General features: G+C 34.4%; 3 protein-coding genes and 1 pseudogene across 3 annotated transcripts; 3 read left to right on the top strand and 1 right to left on the bottom strand.

Moving 5' to 3' along the window:
- Nucleotides 1-983: 983 nt before the first annotated feature.
- On the bottom strand, nt 984-3,462 carry LOC147277872 (Pentatricopeptide repeat (PPR-like) superfamily protein). Its single transcript, XM_086254822.1, has one exon. It carries the CDS (start codon nt 2,855-2,857, stop codon nt 1,286-1,288), a length of 1,572 nt encoding a protein of 523 aa, XP_086110948.1. The 5' UTR covers nt 2,858-3,462; the 3' UTR covers nt 984-1,285.
- A 3,192-nt stretch (nt 3,463-6,654) lies between these two features.
- On the top strand, nt 6,655-8,484 carry LOC147277873 (pentatricopeptide repeat-containing protein At5g08510-like). The gene has a single exon (XM_086255429.1). It carries the CDS (start codon nt 6,655-6,657, stop codon nt 8,482-8,484), a length of 1,830 nt encoding a protein of 609 aa, XP_086111555.1.
- Nucleotides 8,485-16,033: 7,549 nt separating this feature from the next.
- Nucleotides 16,034-20,326, top strand: LOC147277874 (uncharacterized; annotated as a pseudogene).
- A 2,092-nt stretch (nt 20,327-22,418) lies between these two features.
- On the top strand, nt 22,419-23,503 carry LOC147277875 (bidirectional sugar transporter SWEET1-like). The gene is made up of 4 exons (XM_086255749.1): nt 22,419-22,455; nt 22,603-22,642; nt 22,958-23,053; nt 23,317-23,503. The coding sequence occupies exons 1-4, from the start codon at nt 22,419-22,421 to the stop codon at nt 23,501-23,503; spliced, it is 360 nt and encodes a 119-aa protein (XP_086111875.1).
- The last annotated feature ends 559 nt before the right edge of the window (nt 23,504-24,062 follow it).

Consider the following 24,062-nt stretch of genomic DNA (forward strand, 5'->3'; position numbering starts at 1 on the left):
ACTTATTCTGCTTCTCTATTGTCTTCAGTGCCACTACGTTTTCTTTTCCAGCAGGTCATTTTGAATAACAATGAAATTGAGGGTGTGCTGGAATTAATTAACTACGTGAAAGGGTGGTAAATGGAAGATAGAAGATTCCGATGAATAAGGGTAAAAAATTCATAGTGGAGGAACTAAGCCAAATAAAAAGGAGCTGCTGTCTAGTTTTATATAGGGAGGGAGAGACAGAGAAACCTAATAACCTTTCCTTCGCACTATCAATCACTCCAAAAGAGACTTGGAAAGGAAGCAACAGAGGGAGAGAGGAGTCAAGAACATGATAGCCCAGAGCAATTATAGTTGTAATCAAGTAATGGCAGATAAAATTTTTAACTCCTCTCTTCGGGCACGACACGGCACAAGCACGGCACGAGCACGGGCACGAAATGGGCCCGAATTAGGTACGACTATTTTAACATTGTTTTTTCTATTTTTAGAGAACCTTTCAACAAAAATATTCAATTTTCATGAAAAATAATGTTAATATTTAATTATAAATAAGAAAAAATATCATAAGATTAGTTTTATCACCATAAAAAATAAAAATAAAAATAAAAATAGGTCTGTGAGCCTGCCCGTTTAAGGCACAGCACAAGCATGAATGACCCACGAGCCATGGGCCGTGCCAGGCTTAGGTCTTAACTATATGAGCCGGCCCGAGCACGGCACGAAAGCACGATGGGCTCAGCTTAAACGGCCGGCCCGGCCCGTTTGACGCCTCTAAACTATATGGTTGGACCGTTTAATATAAAGTTGATTGTAAATAGCTTGGACTGCTATGCTTGATATAAAGCTTGTGATAAATGTTAATTGATTTAGTTGGAATTAAATCAGTGACAATGCTTTATCAATTTATCTGTTGATATAAATGGAAATTGGAATGTGTGTATGGAGTAGAATGAAACCTAAACCATCGATGGGTGTAACCTAGAGTGTTATCTGGTTTATGAGTATGCTAGGTATGATAACCCAATCGAAGCATCTTTAATCTTATTGGAAAGAAGCATCTTTCTTACAACAAAATGAAACCCAATCGAACTGTACTTTGACATGAAGTAACTGGGACGGGAGCTACCATCATGCAAGAGCCTTTGCCTTATGCCAGACTAGTGTTTTGCAGTGTGTTACTGCTATAGCATGCACTGCACAGTTTTTACCTTTTGAGTCATGCTCACAAATTTGAATTGATTTTGGTTATTGGTTAATGGTTTTGCTCCACAACAGAGCAATGGTTTTGATACCCATGCTATGTGCTACTGTGCATAAATGAACTGCGACCGGGTGTCTTTTGAAAGCCTTCTTTTACCATGACAATCCTTGTCCTTTCAGCTTTCTCCCATCTATCAGAAGCAGCATAAATATTTGACAGAAGAACATAATGCGAATTATCACCGGACCCAATGTTTGAATTTAGCGTGCTAATATCCCTTACTACCTGTTCTGTCATCTCCATGTCCATATAAATCCGACAAGCTCCAAGCAGAGCCCCCCAGACCATGTCATTGGGTTTGATTGGCATTCTCTTCACTAAAGCATAAGCCTCTATTAATCTTCCTGCCCGTCCCAAAAGGTCAACCAAGCACCCATAGTGCTTAACCCCTGCTGCCAAGCCATATTTCTCTATCTTGGAAAAAATTTCTATACCTTCATCCACTAAACCTCCATGTGCACAAGCCGACAGAACAGAAAGAAAGGTTATGTCATCAGGCCTTTCATTTGAATATTCCATTCTGCCAAACAAATCAAGAGCCTCCTTGCATTGTCCATGAATGGCCAGGCCTGAAATCATAGCATTCCAACATACACTGTTCCTCTTTGTCATCCCCTCAAAGATCAACCTTGCATTGATCAGATCGCCACATTTTGCATACATGTCTACAAGTGCATTCAGAACAATCTGAGTAAGCTTTATCCTTTTATGACCTAACATATTGTGTATATCCTTACCAACGTCCAAAAGCCCAGACTGAGCACAGGCAGATAAAACACTCACAACAGTAACTTCATCTGGCTCAAATCCTTCAGCTTGCATGTTCCCAAATGCTTTCAGAGCTTCCTCACAAAACCCATTTTGCGCATAACCAGATATCAGTGAATTCCAATTCACCAAGTTTCGGACTGGGATTCTATCAAAGATGACCTTTGCCTCCTTAACATCACCTTTCTTGCAATACCCGGAAATCATCGATGACCATACAAAAAAATTGCGCTGTGGCATTGCCTCGAAAACCTCCCTTGCCGCTTCCATCTGCCCATTGCTACAGTACCCATCAACCATCACAGTCCACGTAACCACATTCTTCAACTCAGGTGGAACCCGATCAAAGAACCGCCTAGCACTAACAGTGTCTCCAGTCCTCGCAAACCCGTCAATCATCTCAACCCAAGTCACAGTTGTCCGCATGGACATCTTCTCAAACAAAACCAAAGCAGATGTTGTATCCCCATTTCTCAAGTACCCGCCAATCATTGCATTCCAAGTCACCGCATTTCTCTCGGGCATATAATCAAACACCTTCCGGGACTCCAAAACGTCCCCGCATTTTGCATACAAGTCAACTAATGAGGTGCCAACCAATACATCAGAATTCATACCAGACTTAATAGACTCGGCGTGCAACGCTTTCCCATTATTTATACAGGAGAGAGAAGCACAAGCCTTGAGAATCAAAGGAAGTACACCCACAATGAAGATTCCTTGATGGCGGATTTGGAGGTAGACTAGAATTGCTTGTCTAGGTGATCCTTGTGAGAGGTAATTCCTTATAAGGTAAGACCAATTTGGGGCTTGGGTTTTCTTTTCTTGTGCAGAATTCATAGCTTTGTTTGAGGTATTTTGGACTTGAGAGTGCTTTGGTTTTGGTTATTTTGAGGTGGGTAGTGTGGAATTTCTTGTGAGCACATTGCAACTGCAAAATTATCTATGTTTTGGTTGGTTTCAAGTTAGTGTTCAAAATATCGGCCGACAACCCGAAATGTCGCTTTTTGGAGTCGGCGACACCGATAGGGGGGGTGAAGCAAAATCTTCACCTGTATCCCCGATATTTATCCCGATATTATGCCGACATTCACCGAAATTCAGAGGACAAAAAAAAATAAAAAATAAAAAAGAGAGGGAAGAATGAGAAATTAAGCCAAATTAACCCTCAATTTCCATACCCATGTACTAATTAAGAACCTTAATCAAATAATTAACATTAGAATATCATAACCCAATATAAAAGGAATCCCATCTACCATTCAACCCCAAAAAAAAATGATTGAATACCAATAGCTTTATGAGAGTTTCGGCACCCACACTTTGTTTGAGCAGGAACATCAATCAGCAGCTGTCTACTTTGTGATTTATCAAACCCTCTGTCTCCTCCTCTTTGTCTGTCTCTGTCTCTCTCTATCGCACTATCTCTCTCTCTCCCTCGCGTCTGGTCGATCTGTGCTCAAGAAGACTGTTTATCTGCTCTGTTTGTTTGAACGGGCTAAACAAATTATACTAGGTTTGGTTTGGGCTGATTTATATGGCTTTGGGCTTAGGATTTCATTATACTGATTTATATGGGTGTTAGCTAGGTATTCTGATTTATACGGGCAAAACAAGTATTGGGTTTGGGTTCAAACTTTTACCACAAATATTGGGTTTAAAATAATATTAGGAGTTTGTGCTCTAAATTTACTAGTTTTTTTAGGAGTGTTTTTTATATCTAAACTAAACATATAAGTCTCATAAATTAGGGTTTATATGATAAGTATATAATATATAGGAGATATAATACACATAAGTGACAAGTTCATACAATGATGATTGATTTAACATTTTCTGAAGTTTCATTAAAAATTATGTATTTTGAAGCCAATGTCTGTTGTTTTTGTGGACGGCAACCAATATCAATAACGATAACGATATTTTTTGTCAATATTTCTTTATTTTTGGAGTCTTGATAGTATCTGCACGACCGATATTTTGAACCTTGTACTAAACATAGAAATAGAAAATGGCAAAGAGATTTTATTGGACACAGAACCATTTTGACTTACAAGTTACAACAACTATGCTACAAATGCACATTACCAATGGTTCCAGCTTTTCTGCATTGTTCAATTTGTTCTTTTTGTTCTTCTTTGTCATATGTTTATCCAATAGAGCTTTGGGATTGGTAACCAAGCTCATGCACAAAGTGGTGTCATGCAAAGCATATAAGACCTTCCAAAAAGAACTAAACAAAACTGGATCTCTAATCTCTATTACTCACTCGATGACGATTCTCTTTTTCTGCGTTGGTTTCTTACTAATTTTTGAGCCTTGGATGAGGCCCAATTGTCTTCGGGTCCGCTGAAGGAGGCCCAATTATATGTTCTTACTGATATTTAACCAGTAAAAGTGACTTGAGGCCCAAATAAGTTAAGTGTTAGTTTAAAGGTGTCTTTTACTTTATTTGTATACATCTAAAATAAAATTATGAAGATTTTTCTTTTGGTGAGATCCAAATATTTTAATGAGTAGTTTATTCAAATAATTTTCTATCTGAAGTTCTTTATATTTGTAGTGTTTCCTAATCATTGAAGAAAATAGACTTGAAAAATGAAAACCTTTCTTGTGGGACTCATTTGCTTTATAGGCCGTTCCAATTTTTTCTCATATCTTAGACTAATAACTTAATGCTTTTTTTATTTTTGACTGAGGTCAAAAATTATTATCCAGATGTTTTTAATTTAAAAAATGTCTAATATTATCCTAAAATTATTGATATAAATCTTAATATTATCATAATTTTATATTATCGTAATATTATAATATTATAATATCTTAATATTATAATATTATTATAATATCCTAATATTATCATATTATCCTAAAATTAATTATGGGATTTAAATTATATAAATCTAAAAAAATGAATTAGCCCACAAAATAGAATATAATCAAACAAGGAAAAAAAAAATTTATGGGTACATTTCAATTGTACTAATCAATCGATGTTTTGTCAGCGTTTATGTTATGGTTTAGCTCCGGAATTTTCGGCGAAAACATAACACTTCCACCAAGCTCATTCTATAGTCTAGGAGGGAATGAGGTGAAAAGATGAGGATTTACTCTCAAAACTCGGGGAAGGAAGCAACATGGCAATCGGCGGCGGAAACCGAACGTTCGGATCAGGTGCACACCTAATCGAATATGCATATATTTATATATACCAATCCAGGTTTTGGTACAATTGAAATGTACCTATATATATATATATATAAACCTAGGTATTGGTACAATTGAAATGTACCTATATATACTTTTTTTTCTTGTTTGATTATTTTCGATTTTGTAGGTTAATGCATTTTTTTATATTTGTATAATTTAAATGGATATTATCTTTTATTATTTTAAATTATAAAACATAAAAACTAGATAATCTTGAATATTTTATTAAAAATTAAAAATGTCCTAACGGATATTATCTTTCATAATTTTTAAAATTAATTCATATTAATTATCTTAGGGTTTAGGGTTTAAGAGATAATATGAGTCAAAATTTTTAGAAAGTCTATTTTTTGGACCTACTTCTAATTAACTATAGTCATTTTGTTGGCCCCACGCCTCAAAAATCTCAGGGCTAGCCCTGCATGCCATGAGTCTTAAAAAAATTATCAACAAAGACTCAATGAGTGTATTTATAATTAACTCAATACAAAAATGAAACATCACACATTCTATTGACACATTTTACGGTAGATTTGTATAGTTGTACTTCCAATTCGATTCTTTCACTTAGGGGTGGGTCGGTGTCGGTAACCGAACCGCCAGCCACATACCGTCGACCGACCGACTAGGATCGAAATGGGCAAAATGCCAACCGCTGCCGCCACTGACTCTGTCGGTGAAACCGCAAGTGACGATCGGATCGGTTCGAAATGGATCCAAACCGACCAGCTTAGGGCATCTGTTTGGGTGTGGCTGTGCGATGGTTGCAGGATTTTCAGGTTGAAGAAGAAGAAGAAGCTGCGGCGGCATCTGAGGTTGTCCATCGCGGCGACGGCATCTGAGGTCGTCCATCACAGCGGCGAAGTTGCAGCAGTCGAAGAAGAAAGGTCGTCCATCGCGGCGGCGAGGTTGCAGGTTGAAGAAGAAGAAGAAGTTGCTGCGCGCCAGAAACTAGGAGAGGAGAAAAAGAGAAACCAGGAGAAGAGAAGAAGAAGAAGAAGAAGTGGTTGCTGCCAGAAACCAAGAGAGAAGAAGAAGATGAAGAAGGGTCGGTCGGTGCGGTTTACTGACGGTGTGGGGGTTTAGAAGCCGCCTCCGCCTCTGCCCCCTGTCGGATCAGTTGGAAAACCGCAACCAATGCGTCGGCTCTCGTCGGAGCGGTTGCTGGGCAGATCAGTCGCGTCGATTTTCGGGTGCGGTTCGGTTATAGCGGTATTCCGACCCACCCCTACTTTCACTTCCTTCTCAAGGGCTTAAACCTCCATGTACCTAAAAAAAGGCTCACTTTAAAATGTACGGATAAAAAAGAGACTAAAACCCAAAACACAAAAGGAAACTTGGTACCAAAGGTATTTATCAAATATTTTCCTTCCTTGATTTGACGATTTCCTCCTTAACGACTGCCTTTCGAATGAAGAACATTCGCAATGGATCATATACTGCTGAAAATCTTGCAAGACTGCAGGTCTCTCAAACAACTGAAACAGACCCACCTTCAGATTTTCATCCATGGACTCCAACATAGCCGTCTTTTGCTTCCCAAGCTCCTCACTCTCACCTCAGAACTGGGCTTTCTTCATTACGCTTATTCCATTTTTCAAAATTCTTCTTCTCCCAATGTTATTGCTTACAACACATTGATAAAATGCTTTATAGGAAAGACTCGTATAGATGCATTGCGCGTCTACAATCAAATGAAGGGGTTTAGGATTGAGCCGAATAGTTTCACTTTTACTTTTCTTCTTCGGTGTTTTGAATCTTTTGAGGTCCTTGAAGATGGGAAAATGGTTCACTGTGACATTGTCAAACTGGGTTTCGGTTCTAGTGTCTTTGTTCAGAATACCCTTTTGGATTTCTATGCTAAATGCAGAAGGGATTTAAATTCGGCTTGCCGGGTGTTTGATGAAATGCCTGAGAGAGATGTGGTTTCATGGAATTCTATGATTGCTGCTTACTTGGATTGTGGTGAGAAAGAACCTGCGATGAAGTTGTTTGATTCAATGCCAGAGAGGAGCATTGTGACATGGAACTCTGTTGTTTGTGGTCTTTCCAAGGCTGGAAATATGGAATTAGCTCATGCGGTTTTTGAGAGGATGCCAGAAAGAAATGAAGTTTCGTGGAATTCATTAATAACTGCATATATACGGTTGGGCAATGTCAAGTCTGCTCAGTGTCTATTCGAACAGATGCCCGAGAAAACAGTAATTTCATGGACTGCCATGGTATCAGGATACTGCACAATTGGAGATCTTGATTCCGCGAGGAACATATTCAATCAGATTCCAGTTAAAAATGTTGTATCATGGAATGCTATGATTGCAGGTTATGTTCATAACCACATGTTTGATCAAGCTCTTTATGTGTTCCGCCAGATGTTAATAGACGGCAAGAGCAGGCCTGATCAGAGTACTTTGATCAGCGTACTATCTGCATGTACTCACTTGGGGTCTCTTGAACATGGAAAATGGATTGAGTCTTATATTAGGAGAAACAAGTTTGACCTGTCTCTTCCTCTGGGAAATGCTCTAATAGACATGTTTGCGAAGTGCGGAGATGTAGAAAATGCTAAAGGGATTTTTCATAAGATGGCAATAAGATGTATAATAACATGGACAACAATGATTTCAGGCCTAGCTGTTAATGGGTTGTGTAGAGAAGCCTTAGCTCTGTTTGATACAATGTGTTTAGAAGGAACTAAACCAGATGATGTCATTTTCATTTCTGTTCTGTTAGCTTGCACTCATGGAGGGTTTGTGGAAGAGGGTAAAAGAGTATTTACTCAGATGGAACAAGAGTTTGACATAAAACCCCGAATAGAGCATTATGGTTGCATGGTTGATCTTCTAGGTCGAGCCGGTAAGTTGGAAGAAGCAGTCAGGTTTGTGGAAAACATGCATTTGGAGCCAAATGCTGTCATTTGGGCCAGTCTACTCGGTTCCTGTAAGATTCACGGAAATAGAGATCTGCTAGAGTCTGTAACTAGACGGATTATGGAGCAGGAGCCTGCAAATCCCAGCTATTTAACTCTAATCTCAAATTTGAGTGCACTTATTGGACAATGGAAAGATGTTTTGACCTATCGAGTAGTCATGAGACAGCAGGGAATAGAAAAGGTTCCTGGTTGTAGTTCAATCCAAATGGGGAACAAGATCTATGAGTTTCTAGCCAATGACACAAGGCATGAGCAAAGAAAAGAAATTTATAGAGTTTTAAATAGTTTAAATGAACAGTTGGTGGCAGCTTGTGATGGACTATGAATATATATGACAATGGTCTTTTGCACAATGATCACCTCTATGATGATCTTTGGGAAGAAAAAGAAATGAAAGAAATGAGTGGGACTTGTTACATGATGTCCTGAGCAATTCTCAGGTACAATTGAATTTGAAGATTAAATAAAAAAGCCCACTATGAAAGAGATCTACTTCGTGAGTGGAAGCAAGAGAAAGCAGAAGAAGGGTCGAAACATCTAAAGGTTAGCTTTTTGTGTCTTTGTGTAGTAACTAGTGAAAGAATGGGGTTTTGGAATGGAATTCTTTTCCTATTAAGTTAGTGACATGCTGGGCTCATTTTCTTTAAGATAATGTATCTGAGAGGCAGTGTGATCTTTTATCAACGGGACATATAACATGGTTCATCGCTTGAGACAATATTAAGTGCTAAATACTTGTCTAGGGCCCTTTATAGATTTCACAATTCTCTCTTTCTGCACCAGCAGATAAATGACACTGGAACACTTTGCAACTGAGAACATTTAAGCTCAAATGTTATCACACAAATTAGTTATTTCTGATTCATATTATTTATTCTTCAATGTATAATCCCCTCTCTCTCTCTCTCTCTCTCTCTCTCTCTCTCTCTCTCTCTCTCTCTCTCTCTCTCTCTCTCTCTCTCTCTCACTCTCTCTCTTACAAGTGATGGTGACTAATATGGAAATTGGATGGCTTTCTTATTTGTATTGGCGATCAGCTTCTATATGTTAGCTTCTTGTTGTAAATAGCCTAGATTTGTTTTGATTTTGGCTTCAAATTTGAGAGACTTAATTCTTTGTTGTTGGAAGTGTTTTGGAACTAGGTAGGTTATTTTGTTCTTAATTTTTTATATAATTTTTAAGGTTTAGTCAGATTTTTTATTGCATGTAACTTTGTTTTTTATTTTATTTTATTTTTTTTTTTGTATTAGTTATGGGGATATATATGAAATTATTTGTGATTAATTTCTGCAATTTGTTAAGTCATTTGGTGTATCTGCATTAATTTTATGTGAATTGTTATTTGTGATTTAGTTTGTAGGTGCATCAGTTTTATGGCTTAGATTTCCTTTGAATTTTGTCGATGCATCTGTTTTTAGTGTGATTTGTAGCTGGTTGGATGTTTAGGTTGAATTGTAGACTTGTCTACAGCCAAAAGGTCAAGGGCTGCCTACTTTCTTTTCTTAATTTATTGATCATTCGATCATCTAATTTGCACCTTATGTTTCTTCTTAATTTATTGTTCTTCTTCTTCATATATGCGTATCTCTTATTAAGTTGGAAGCCTTTTTCTTAATCAATTGGTTAAAATTGTATATGTACGAGAAATTTTTTACAGGCTAATTAATATTGTGGTCCAAACCTTTCTTCTTCCATATGATGGTGAGCATGCACATCAGAGAATGTGGGTATATGGATCCCCGTACATGTTAATATATGTTTGTGGGGTTTCAAAACACTACTCATGATAAGATTTTTAGGTGAACACTTTGATTTTGAGGGATATGGATATGAAAGCTCCATATATGTATATGTGTGTATATACGCACTGTATGTATAATGGGTATATTGTTCAGGTCTTCCTAGGGTAATAATATGTAATACATGGCATGGTTGCAGCAAGCCACTCGAAGGGTTTCTAGGGAATATTATGTCCAGTCTTTGAATCTGAATAAAAAAAAAAACCCAAAAAATGTTGTTTTTTCAAGCTTTTTCTGGTTTTTGATCATGATTTTGGTTTTCTGATCTTGCTTATTGATCATTCAACACACACACATTCAACATCAAACACTCAGACATCATGTCTACCTAATTTAGTCTTCCATAGTCTTTGTTCTTGCTTTTTTTTTGCTCTATGTACTAAAGCCTTTGCAAGGCCTTAGTGTCGATTTAGTTTTCTTATCCATTTACTTTCTCTAGTTTTTTTTTTTTTTGGTTCTTGCTTTTCAATTTTAATACAATTGCTTTTATATTTTCCGCACTTTACTTTCAAGTTCCTTTTATTTATGTTATTGTTCTTCAATTTTCTTTGATTTGATGCCCTTTACTTTCCTTGCAATTTATTTAAAAGCTTTATTTACATTCTCAATTTCATTCATCCTCTTTGATTGTTTGTTACAAAACCTTGCCCCCAAGGTAGAAAAGAACCTAAGCCGAGAGCGGTTCCTAACTTGGCCGATCAATTGTATTGAAAAATAATCAGTTTAGGTACAGTTACTCAACCCAATCACTATTTCATTCCGATCGAGCCAAAACTTGACTTGATGGTGGCATGCCCTGCACTCATACGAAAATGGACCAAAGTGTTGCTTCAGGCTAATCTTGGCCGAAAAACAAGTGAACAATGAAAGAAAGCCCAGAAAACGATTTCTTACAAGCTAGCTTATGTAGCATATCAAAATACACATCTTTGAATTAATATAAGTTGTTATTATTTTTCATTAATCTAGTTGTTCTTCATTTTTGTTTTCATTTATATTTGCAATCGTTACTTTGCAGTCTAATTCTTCATTTTTGTTTTAAGATAAATTATAAGTTCTAAATTTGTTCTAGGCAAAAAGGAACATACACTAAACCAGTTTACCATTTAGTTTTACAGCCATTTGATTAAGTTTAGAATGATTAAGGCTATTTTCCACTCATTACACGTCATACACAGTCAGCCTTTTGTGGCTTCCTGGCAGAGTAAGATAAAACCTGATCATTTGCCTATGTAATGCTTGTTGATTTCTGGGTAAACACAAGCTAATTAATTAGAAAAAAGAAACAATTATAGCTGCAAAACAAAAACAAACTAATTAATCTAAAAACTCAAATCAAAACTGAAAGATTCATAGGAATCATATCACCAATATATAATTAATATATCCTAACATAGAGAAAAATTACCCAAATTGGCAAAGAAATTAAATTGTGGGGAAGAGGACTGTGTGCTTCACATGGTGTGTATTCAGATAAGAAAATAGAGTTTCAGTCTTTAAGATGGGTTATTGGGCCTTGTGAGCTGGAATGGGTTACTGGTAATTTGGGTTAAGTGCGTTGGCCTGAACATTGTATGTATCCACTATCCACGTTCTACTCACTCGAGACCTTATTTTTTGGCCAATACTCACCGGAGACTTTTTGTTTTTTTTGGTCAAATACTCACTTGAGACTTTAATTCTGTAGAAATGGATATTCTTAAGAGGCATTCAAAACAATCATTGAATTATACATATCACATTTCACACAAAAATAAAAAATGACCAAGAGAGAGAGAGAGAGATGATTACTAGTACATATACATGCATGACGTGATATGCAAGTGTGGTTACTTGCATACATAATCTCAGTCATGATCAAGCTATCGATATAACCAAATTCAGTTACGTAATCTGTTGGTAATGTGAAATGGATTAAAAGGTTCAAATGTTAGTCTCATCATGGACCAAAGTGCATGCCTGAATTTGTTGTTTGTATCATGCAAAAACCATGCAATATATCAATTAATTTATATGTAACTTAATATGATATTTACCATTTTGTTTTGTCCACTTCAACAATGATTTATAAAATGAACTATTTGATGTGTATAAAATGATTATTTGAAAGAAATTAGTCAAATCTTATTTATTGTGCTTAAATATTGTTATACATGTTAATTAACGAGAAAAGTGACTTGGTTAAAATATTAACACAATCCCACATTAGGAAAGTGAGGTAACAATCAATGGGTATACAAGGAATTATAGCACACATCTATTTTTTTTATTTTTTTGAGTTGGGGGAAGGGAATCGAATTTGGGTGTATTGTGGGTAATTTCACGGCTCTTCCAACTAGACTATCCAACAATCAGGTAATTCTACACATCTTAATGTTGTGACCTTTTAGTAAAATTTTATACATGTTTGGTGTCACTGATGACTAATTAAAAATATCAACATATTGGCTAAAAAAAAAAAAAAAAAAAGAATATCAACATATGTGATGTGTATGGGTTCCTGACTGTGCAGATTCAATTCGGATACATCCACCTACTTCCGCACGACATGTACATGATATTAATCTTTCTTTCCTTTTGTTATGGTCGTTGTCATATGCATATATATGCTCTGTGCAAGAGGTTAACAACTGGAATGTGGCAAGCTCTAATAATGGGAATATCCAAAATCTTGAACAGTAACAAATTAATATACTTGTTTTGGTAAGGGTGGTTATAACACTTTTGAGGCTGTTGGGTTTCTGAAGGTATATATATAATTACTTGACACTTTTGCCAACCTACAAACCACTTTCGGTGATGATGAAATCGAACCAAGAGGCAAAGGTTTTTGCTGGTAAAAGTTGGCAATCTTGTCGCAAGGTTCTTATACCTTTTTTGTTGTCAAAATTCAAAGTTCCATAGCAGTACTGCTATGATGTTTTGGGGTTGTGATCTTTCTGGGATGTACGTAGAGTCCAAATATGCCAAGTCGTTTTGAAGAGAATATATCTATGAACTTTTGACCAAATCTAGGAGGATTTACGTTATGAAATTTTGATAAGTTAGCCGTACGTACATATCTTAATTTTCATTAACTTGCATGGCTAAGATTAAACTAATTTGGGGGTTAAAGTTCAGGGTTATTGAGAGTCTAGAAAAGAGGCACCATTGCACAAAAATGTCCATCTTCCCAAAATTTAGACAACCAGAAGCCCTTTTAATTTTGTAAATGTCATATATTACACAGAAACATACGTGTAATATATTCATGTAATTGTTAATCAGTCATATCTGAATTAAAGATAGTTAAATAAATTAATATGACAAATGTACACATAGTTTTCATTATATATTACTTGTGGAATACTAATACACTAATACAAAAAAAAAAAAAAAAAATACACACAAGTCTAATAAAAAAGCAATTAAATTCCTTCATTTGTACCACCGATGTGGGATTTTAGGGAGCTCTGTATGGGCACTATGTAAGAGTCATTTTCTTGTAATAATTCCATTTGAGACATCAATTAGGCCAATGATATAATATTTGTACCAATTTTTTGTGGCATATATATATATATATATATATATATATGTATCACTTACTTGTAGAGGTAAAACTCACTTGCATTGTAGATCTTGCTTCTACTAAAAATATGGTACACATGTGGTAGTGGTACCAAAAATTAATGTGATACTCCTAACATTATTCATTAGGTAATAAAATATATATGATATAAACCGTTCTAGAAGTACTGTTAGGAGTATCGATCAAATTAATTTTTGTGAGTGTTAGGAGTACGTATCACATTAATGAGTAATGTATTTGCCTAATGAGTAATAATGTTAGGAGTATCACATTAATTTTTGTTGCAAGATCCCCTCAGCATGTGATCTTAGTGAATAGCCCTCAACATCTTTGTTGCAAATTTGTGAAATTAGCCAAGCACAAAAGAAGAATTTGTGAATTTTCGAAATGGTCATTATAGAGAGTATTATCTCGTATACGTTGGATTAATTTTTTTTTTTGTTGAGGGCTTAGAAGCAGAAAAGTTTTGATAAGAAATTGAATTCCGTGATTTACGATAAACATGTTATATGCATGCTAATCACAACTAGAACATCCATTACACATGACATGAACTAAAACAGACTCAAAAACAAATAATGGAACAAGTTGAAACATATCTTGTTATATATCTTACATTTTTTAACTTATTTGCATATATAATCAAAGAAGATCACACAATTGTCAATTAATGACCATTTGGTCTAGTGAATTAATAGGGGTGTGTTTCGGCCGGATCGGATCGGAAATAGGGTGTTCCAATTCCAATCAAAAAAATTTTGGAATGAAATTTATGTTCCAATTTCCATTCCAAAAAATCGGAATTTCAACATCTCATTCCGATTCGGAATTTTCGGAATTTTTCGGAATATAACATTTTCGGAACTTTCGGATAAACATTTGAAATTTTCGAATAAAAAATCGGAATTTTCACATTTTCATAATATTTTTTAGAACATGTTTGGATTTTTTTTAGAATAATGATGAAATTAACAAACAAACAAAAATTAAAAGACAATAGATTATGATGCATTTCAATATTTATATTAAAATGTAATTAAAATATATGTCCAATTTAAAAAGAAAATTCAAAATATTAATTTAAATAACATTTAGAACCATACCATCTCATACCATTACCATAAAAAAAATCTAGAAAAGAAGGAAAAAAAAAAGAAAGAAAGAAAGATGCAATTTAGCAAGTTTTTCATTGCTAGATTATGTATGATATATATTGTGTATGTTTAATGGTATATATTATATATTATAACATACATAATATATAAGAGAAATAAATGTCACTATGAATGTATAATAGACTTAATAGCACATATCTTAGAGGTGGGGGATTAATCTTTGGAGCTCATCCAACATTGTTAGAATAAATGTCATTAGTAGATACATGTTACTCACATATATATATATATATATATCATGTTTGAAATTTTGAAAATAATAAGCTTAAATATTTAGTAATTAGTAATTACAATTGGTGGGATATTCCAGTTGGAATAACTGTAGAATTGCTCCATATCTTCAATTCCCCTCCCTAATAAAAAAAAAAATAGTAATTACATGTACGGAAAAATGTGGGTGTTTGTGTTACCAACTTACCATTTATATTATTATGATACACATATATTTATAATGTACATATGTTTATATTAATAGTATTAGTCATCTTTTTTAAAATATATGTTATATGTATCATACTAAATAAATGATAAAATATATAATATGGAATAAATTGGCATAATTTTGGAAATATTGGATCGGAATGCCTTCGGAACATTTTGGAATTTTTTTGTTCGGAATTCGGATCGGAATCGGAATTGACATAAACATTCTAATTCCAATTCAATTTTTTTCGGAATTTTCGGATTTCGGCATTTTCGAATTCGGCAATTTCGGATTCGGAATAAAATTGAAAATTTTCGGATAGGAATCGGTCGGATTCGGATTTTCCAATCCAAATCACACCCCTAAGTGAATAGCATCTTAATTTTCTTTTGTAGAAAGAGCTAGATCAAAGTTTAAATCTTATAGAAGATAATTGATTAATAAAAAAATAAAAAAACAACACACCTACAACTTACAAGTACCCAACACCAACAAATAGTACTTGCTTCCATTAGAAAAGTTGTTTATCATAAATAAAAAAAAAAATAAAGGATAAAATATAAAAGAGGATCCTTATAGGGTCGGAAAAACAATTAAGATCCTCATATTGCAAAGATAATATCATCCTCAACTTAACCACATGAACATTTTTGCAAAGATAATATCATCCTTAACTTAACCAAAAGAAGATAATATTATAAAATCACATTTTTCGAATTTCGTCTATGCCGGGCTGAAATTAGCAGAAGCAATAGAGGTGTGAGTTTTATCCGAAAAGATGTCATTGCAATTTTGGTAAATATCCTAATGAAGTAATGATAGACAATTACTTATTTTATATAAAACAATTGTATTTGATTTAAGCAATTTCTGACCAAAGCGGAGTTTATTCTATCTAAGGATAAATGGATAATCTCCCAAAGCTTCCAGAATATGTTCTGTTTGAGATCCTAATTATAATGGTTAGGTCAGATCTTCGTACGTGCTTTTAGTGGCGTTTTTGTTCGTTTTTTTTTTCTTTTTTTTCTATACTTCAATTTTTTCCACATGTGCCTGTTCAAAAAAAAAAAAAAAAAAGTTCCATATGTAAACATGTAAGTAAGTAACCATGCACGTGTCCTATATGTATCCTTGTTTCATTCTTTTTCATGGAAGAGGTGGCCTTTCAGTAAACATTATTATTACTTATAATGTTTTTTTTTTTTGGCCAAGAATTATTACTTATAATGTTAACTTGTCTAAAATCTATGAAAAAAAAAAACACATGGTATTTCCATTAATTAACTCTATAACATATAATATTAGATTCAATTGCAATCATTATTAACTACCGAGATATAATTTCTAAATTTGAAATAAAAAGACTCAAAATGCAATTGAATCCAAATTATAAATTAAGACTAAAAATGTAATTTTAACCATTTTAAAATGATCTAATTACTCTTGAGTTTCTTAAATCTCTACGTACATAAAAAGACATACCACTTTACATGGAAAATTAAACTTTTCTACCCATCTAACTTTTCTAATTTGGTATATTGTAGTTCTACAAAAATTAATACTACTTTTTGTTTTTTAATTCACACAAACAACACGTATTTACATACACAAATGAACATCAGGTCCACTTATCTTATCAATTAAGTGCCTGCCAATTATACTCAAAGCAAACTTACAATCATGAAAATTAAATGCTTTTTGCAGCTAGCCATAGCTAGTTGAAAGTTTCAAACAATCAGCATTTATGAAAATATATAATATATATACCCAAAATTAGAACAGAGAAAAAAAAAAAATCATATTTGACTACGTATGATGCATATTTGAAACGACTTTGAAGCAGCTAGCTAGCTCTTAACTTAGCTCATAGGGCACTACAAAGGGGCTACAGAAAACCTCATTAATAATGTGTAGCTGCGTCCATAACTTTGATTTCCCACCAGATATTTGATTGCACATATAAAATAATTGGGATTGTCTTGGCCATGAAGTTTGTTTGTTCGGTCGATCGATCCTATCTCTTAATAGATTACAAATGCATGAAATTTGGTACATGTGGTCATACCTTGGTTCTCTTAATTGGATGCCGACAACACACTGTGGTGCACTTTAAACCAGTGGAAAATTATACATGTACGAGTCCTTACTTCCCCTTTAGGGCAATGTAGCCTTCAACATCTTCAATTCCAGAGCCCTCAATTAATATACTATGATTTGGACCTCAAATGGTCCCCCATTATAATTATGGGCATTTTTTCCTACTTCTAATTGATCGAATTACTCATTGTATGTGTTACTGTGTTGATGTAAAGAGTCCGTTCAAATTAATGTCTAAAATCACAATGTCCATATACATTATGTCTACGAAATTTGTTTGGAGTTTCACTAATAATGAAAGGAGCTAGGTTACGTATATTTCACAATATATAATAGGATGGGTTAGGTAAAATAGCCATAAGGGAAAAAAATACTTTTTTCATTTAGAAGAGGATCATTAATATATATATATATATCAAAAATGATTTAGAACTAAACAATTCGTAAGATATTACGGTGCTAATTAATCACTCTTTTAGGTCCATGTAGTAATCTCATAATCCAAATCATTCAAGTTTCCAATTAAAAATAAACCTCGTAAAAAATCAACTAAATCAGAAATCATTTAACCATTTGATTATCACACTACTACAAAAACTGTCTATTGTGGCGGACAGTGATGGCAGATTAGTCTTATCCGACGCGAATGCTACTCTATTACTGGCGGACACATAAAACCGCCAAGATTACTCAATTGTGGCGGATTAAACCGCCAGGATTAATCTGCCACAATTATTGTCCTTATTGATTTCAGGACCGAGAAGTCCTGGAAATGACATTGATGTGTATTTGCGACCATTAATTGATGAGTTGAATGAGTTGTGGAAGGTTGGCTCTACCACGTATGATGTTTTCAAACCAAACTTTTATGATGAAGGCTGCTGTGTTATGGACCATTAGTGATTTTCCAGCTTATGGAATGTTGTCTGGATGGAGTACTAAGGGATATAAAGCATGTCCGCATTGCATGGATGATAATGTATCAGAACCTTTGCCTGTGAGTCGTAAGATTTTTTATTTGGGGCATCGAAGATTTTTACCCATTGGGCATAGGTTTTGAAGGGAACAAGCAGCATTTAATGGTCATCGAGAAGATTGTCATGCACCAAGACAGTTGAATGGATTACAATGTCTTGAACAACTATCTAGTTTGAGGTTTACTTTTGGAAAGCATGACCAAAATGCTCTTGTTGGACAAAGAAGACGCAGGCCTTCAATTTCTAGAAGTAATTACGGTCAGTGGAGAAAGAAAAACATATTTTTTGAACTACCCTATTGGAGGCATCTTTTGATCAGACACAATCTCAATGTCATGCATATTGAGAAGAATGTATGTGGTAATGTGGTTGGAACATTGTTGGATATTGCGAAGAGGACAAAGGATGGATTGGCTGCACTTGCAGATCTTGAAGTGTTGAATATAAGACATAGTCAACACCCTTGCAGAGAAGGAGATAAAACATTTTTGCCCCCGGCAATATTCACATTGAGCAAAGAAGAAAAAATCTCATTTTGCAAAGTGTTGTCTACTATTCGAGTTCCTAATGGATATTCAGCAAATTTGTCTCGATGTGTGAATGTGAATGAGAGAAAAATAAATGGGTTGAAAAGTCACGATTGTCATGTTTTAATGCAACAATTACTTCCGCTTGCAATACGTGGTGTGTTATCCAAATCTGTCACAATGGTTTTACTAGAGTTGAGTGCAATCTTTAGACAGTTGTGTAACAAGAAGGAAACTGAGGCATCATTCAATCAACTGAACTCTAGAATTGCATTAACCATATGTCAAATGGAGAAGATTTTCTCTCCTTCATTTTTTGATGTCATGGTGCATCTCCCAATTCACTTGGCAAATGAAGCTGCCATTGCAGGACCAGTTCAATATAGATGGATGTATCCCATTGAACGGTAATGGTCTTTCCTTATGCTTAATTTGCATTCATTTTAGTTTTGATTCTCTAATTTTTTTTTTTGTCATGTTAAATATTGAAGGTATTTGCAAACACTGAAGCGGTATGTGCGAAATAAGAGTCGTCCTGAAGGTTCTATTGCTGAAGGGTATTTGGTTGATGAGGGTTTATCTTTTTGTTCCATGTACCTTAGAGATGTTGATACTCGTCGTAATCGTAAGGGTCGAAATGCAGATGGTATTGGACGTGGAATATGTGGTGGGTTATCAATTTTTGACTCCACAGGTCAATATTTAGGTTCAGGTGAAAATGTGGAGCTTGATCTAAATGATAGGAATCGATACCACAGATACATTCTTGATAATTGTGATAAAGTAATCCCTTTTAGAAGGCAACATAAGGACTTTTTGAGAGATAAACATCGAAGGGAAAGGTTTACTAGGAGACAAATCATGGAGATAAGCAAGAAGAAACTTCCTGAATAGTTCAAGAAACATGTAAGAATTCAATTACTAAGTTTCTACATCATGTCTGTAATATTAATTTTTATCTAATGTTTCTACATCATCTTTTTCTCAGATTAATGCAAGATTTTATGCTAATGATCCGTTGATATCCGATGACTTGCATTGACTTGCTAATCCTCCTCGCACACTTGTGACGAAATACAAAAGCCACGCTATTAATGGTTTTAGATTTCAAATAAAATCAGTGGATGATAAGCATAAGAATCAGAATTGTGGTGTATTTGTACCTGCAAATATTCCAGGTGGTATTGGACAAGTTAATTGCTATGGTGTTGTCACAGATATGTTTCTGGTTAGATATTGTGGTCCCACCGAGGCAGAAGATATGGGTCGTTGTGTGATGTTGTTTAAGTGTGATTGGGTTGATAGTGGAAGTCCTAGGGGTATGAAGACAGATCAATATGGTTTTACCTTGGTGAACTTCAATCGATTGGGATTTAGGGATGACCCTTTCATACTAGCTTCACAAGCAATGCAAGTATTTTATGTTGCAGATTCGATTGAAAAAGATTGGCATGTAGTGGTCCGAACGCATCCGAGGGATTTTTTTGATGTATTAGAAGATAAAGATACAATTGATGATTATGACATACCAAATCTGGATGATCGAGTACTTGACAATGAAGATATACAAACAAGGGTGTATGTGCAACAGTTTTGAAACCTCATGAGTGTATATGTAATTATTGAAACCTTATGAAAAGACGATAAACCTCAGGGGGTATAAGTGTAATTAACTCTAGTATAATATATTATTAATTATAACATTCATATTAAATTAACATTAATTTGATTGGGATTTCGATTCTTAAGATTTTTAAAACTCTGTATATAAAGACCAAAAATACAATACCTCATGAATTGGAACAATTAAATATGAGTTGCCTAGCTTTGCAAGTGATAAGGTCGATTTCTGTGCTGCCTCACTGCCTGACCTTGTTACCATCCAGCAAGAAATAGATAATTCTGGTCAATTTCGAGAAAGAGAAAGTCACATCATCAAAGTGCAATTGATTAAAGAGCATTGATGACAAAGGATTTCATGGGCCCTTCACAACCTTTTATTTTAGAGTTTGGAATATATAGAAGGCAGAAGGGGATTCTAGGCGAGGGACCCCCCACACAACCTGCATGAATAGATCGATTATCTGCTTCATTTGCCTATCCAAACACTACCAGCTACAATATTTGGAATGTTAGCCAAAACAAGGGGATGCATTTGATGGGGTCATCATTGGTCCATTTATCTCTTGCCAAAAATACTTCCCAATATTCAATAATTTACTCTTCCAATATGGCTAATTAGATTAAGTTCGGAGAGATTATTTTATAAACATAAGAAATGCGACTCATTGAATTACAAAAATCTGTTAAGCTAATAACTCATATTTTGTTCATGTTTACATATGTTCACATTTTCCACATGATAATGTACTAATCGACATAGATTATCCACACTCAACAAACTCATTTTATAAAATAAAAAAATAGACGTAAAATGATTTTTAAGCATAATACTTGTAATATTTTTTTTTATTTAATCATGCAAGACGTGTGTTTGCTCTTTAAATTAAAGAACGGGCGGTGAATTTTTTTTTTCACTTTTTAATTACATATATTCTAGAAAGGGTTTAATGCATTAGAGTATAGAATCATTGATCGAAAGTCAGTCATAGATTAAATTTTAAGTTTTAACCTTCAATTTTTGAGCTCCCATTCATCGGTTAGATTTGGAGTTTTAACTCTCAAATTTTAAGGTTATACGTACAAATAAAAAATAAAAAACCCAAAAAAACAGATGTCCTACACACAAAAAAAAAAAATCAATGCCCGTAAATCATTGGTAAGGACATTTTGGAAACATAAGTTACACACAATAAATCTCAATTAAACCGGACATAATCTCATTTATTATCTCTTATGAATTAGTCAACTAATCAAAAAGGAAAAGTGTTTATTGTACATATTTTTTGTTACAAATAATGCTAATGAGAGAAATACTTTGTACATACATATATATAATAGCTGGGCTTATTTGGGAGTGTTTTTGTAGGAAGTACTCTTGCTTAGTCTCGCTTCCATTAGTAGCACTTTTATAGAGAAGTTGTTTGTTGTTTGGATGCCCAACATGAAAGTGCTTCCTTACTAAAATATAAGTACTTTTTGTTGAGAGAAATCTCACATTGAAAATATGAGGGTCTTACTAGTGGCTTATAAGGGTTTAGGCTACTCCTCCCATTGCCAATTAGTTTTGGGATGGATGCCTAAATTTCTTCACGGTATCAGAGCATGTTATTCACATGATGCGCCTAACGACCACACATGCTCCCACGTCATTCAATTAAATTGTCCACGTGTTAGGCTTAAATGACGCCATACGTGCGGGGGGGGGCGTGTTGAGAGAAATCTCACATTGAAAGTATGAGGGCCTTGCTAGTGCATTATAAGGATTTGGGCTACTCCTCCCATTGCCAATTAGTTTTTGAATTGATGTCTAAATTTCTTCACTTTTAATGTTGTAAAGTGCTTCTTTTAGTTGCGTGGGACTGTGGGAGTGATGATCAGGTTGCTGGTTTTGCATGGGAATTAATCTCTCTCTCAAGGGAGGCTCATTTCCCATTTCCTCGAAATCTGGATGGTTGGTTGTTGTAAGCCTATAAATGCCTCTTACTTGCTAGCATGGACTTGGAATGACTTAATTAAATAGACTTTGCTTCATTTGCTTCAGTGTGGCCCAACATTTAACAACAAGAATGAATATTCTCAAGTCCTTTTTCCAAGTAGTCTTTGGTGAGTTTTCAAGTTAATATATTAATTCCTTCTTGCTTTCTGGTTTTGTTCCTTTTGAATTTTTGAGGTATGTATGTATCAGTGTAGCTTTGTTAATTTCTTGGCCCAATTCTGATTTTTAGTTTCCTCTTTACCTTAATTTTGCAGGAAATGCCACTGCTCTGTTGTTCCTCTTCTTGACCCCAACGTAAGCACTACTCTCAGATATGTGTAATCCTAAAATATTTGTATCAGTTTAGTTGATATCCTACCATTCAATACCAATTAAAAAAAAAAAAAAAATTTGTAGATTTAGAGTTTTTGAGATCGATTATTAACTTACTATATTCTATCTTTTTCTCATGTTGAATGACAGGGATATCAACTTAAATCCATCTAAAAGAACAAACATTAAAAAAAAAAAAAAAGGATCAAATAGCAAGAGCTAAACATGCAATTTTGGCTTTTAATTAACATTAAGCGAAATAATTCTGTAAATGATATATTTTGGTTTGATATGCAGGATTACTTTCAAGAAGATCACAAAGAACAAATTCACAGAGCAGTTCTTAGGCATTCCTTACCATATGACTTTGCTCAACTGCCTCCTTTCAGCTTGGTACGTATTTCTTTCCTTCTTTAATTAATTACATTTTGTGGTGCATGACAATGTTTAATATTCTTGGTTAATTAGAAATTTAGAATCAATAGTTAAATCTTTTAATTCATTTTCTTAATCTTTTTCCAATTAATTGAATATATATATATATGATGCATGCTTTCTGTGTTATAAATATATGTTAACTAGTTTTGTACATTAATTCCCACATAGTACTTTTGTGTAATAACTGCATGGGGTTTGCATTTGGAAAAATGAAACAGGTATGGCCTGCCTTTTGTGTCCTCAGGCAACATTTTTGTATCAACCATCAATAGTATTGGTGCAGCCATTGAAGCCATATACCTTTTGATCGTCTTGATATTGGCCCCTAAGGGGGAGAAGGAAAAAATTCTTGAGCTCCTCACATTTGCGCTCTCATTTCGGAACCACGAGAACCAGAGAAAATAATAAATAAATAAAAAATCTGAAGTGCCCGAAGAACAAATATGAATATGAATCTATCTTTCACAGTTTTAAAGTGAATTTGTTAATTGTGCAAGTGCAAGAGGGGGTACCCCTAATCTGCCCACTTCTAATTCCAACCATAATGATATATATATATATGTGTATATCAGACTCCTTCTATTGAGACATATCTCAATTTATTTATGTTGAGATATACCCTATTAGGGCCTACACGAGTCATTTAGTGTGTCAATTCCGAGGAGTCTATATATATATTAATACTTTCAAGACATTGAGAAATTAGGGACATATTGGCCAAAAAAAATAAAAAATTAGGGACGTAATTGATAAGTCCCTGTTGATTTTTCAACACCCGGCCAGCTGCATAATCATCGATGAACATATATATATATATATATATATATATATGTATATTATGCCTTCAGACAACTTTCAGTATATCTCATGTGAGTAGGTATGACATGTCTAATTTGTGCTTGGCAAATGAGAAGCATGGATGCAAAGCTTGTGGATATATACTAGCCCAGCAAAACAAGATCAC

The sequence above is a fragment of the Dryas octopetala genome, chromosome 8, assembly GCF_963921425.1.
Source record: "Dryas octopetala chromosome 8, drDryOcto1.1, whole genome shotgun sequence".
Classification (NCBI taxonomy): Eukaryota; Viridiplantae; Streptophyta; class Magnoliopsida; order Rosales; family Rosaceae; genus Dryas; species Dryas octopetala.

What these genes read in the sequence shown, in the direction of transcription:
- LOC147277872 (XM_086254822.1), bottom strand. Translation starts at nt 2,857, where the DNA reads ATGAATTCTGCACAAGAAAAGAAAACCCAAGCCCCAAATTGGTCTTAC.
- LOC147277873 (XM_086255429.1), top strand. Translation starts at nt 6,655, where the DNA reads ATGGATCATATACTGCTGAAAATCTTGCAAGACTGCAGGTCTCTCAAA.
- LOC147277875 (XM_086255749.1), top strand. Translation starts at nt 22,419, where the DNA reads ATGAATATTCTCAAGTCCTTTTTCCAAGTAGTCTTTG. An exon ending in CTTTTTCCAAGTAGTCTTTG is followed by an intron (nt 22,456 to 22,602) that starts GTGAGTTTTCAA and finishes TTAATTTTGCAG; the next exon opens with GAAATGCCACTGCTCTGTTG. An exon ending in TTCCTCTTCTTGACCCCAAC is followed by an intron (nt 22,643 to 22,957) that starts GTAAGCACTACT and finishes TTTGATATGCAG; the next exon opens with GATTACTTTCAAGAAGATCA.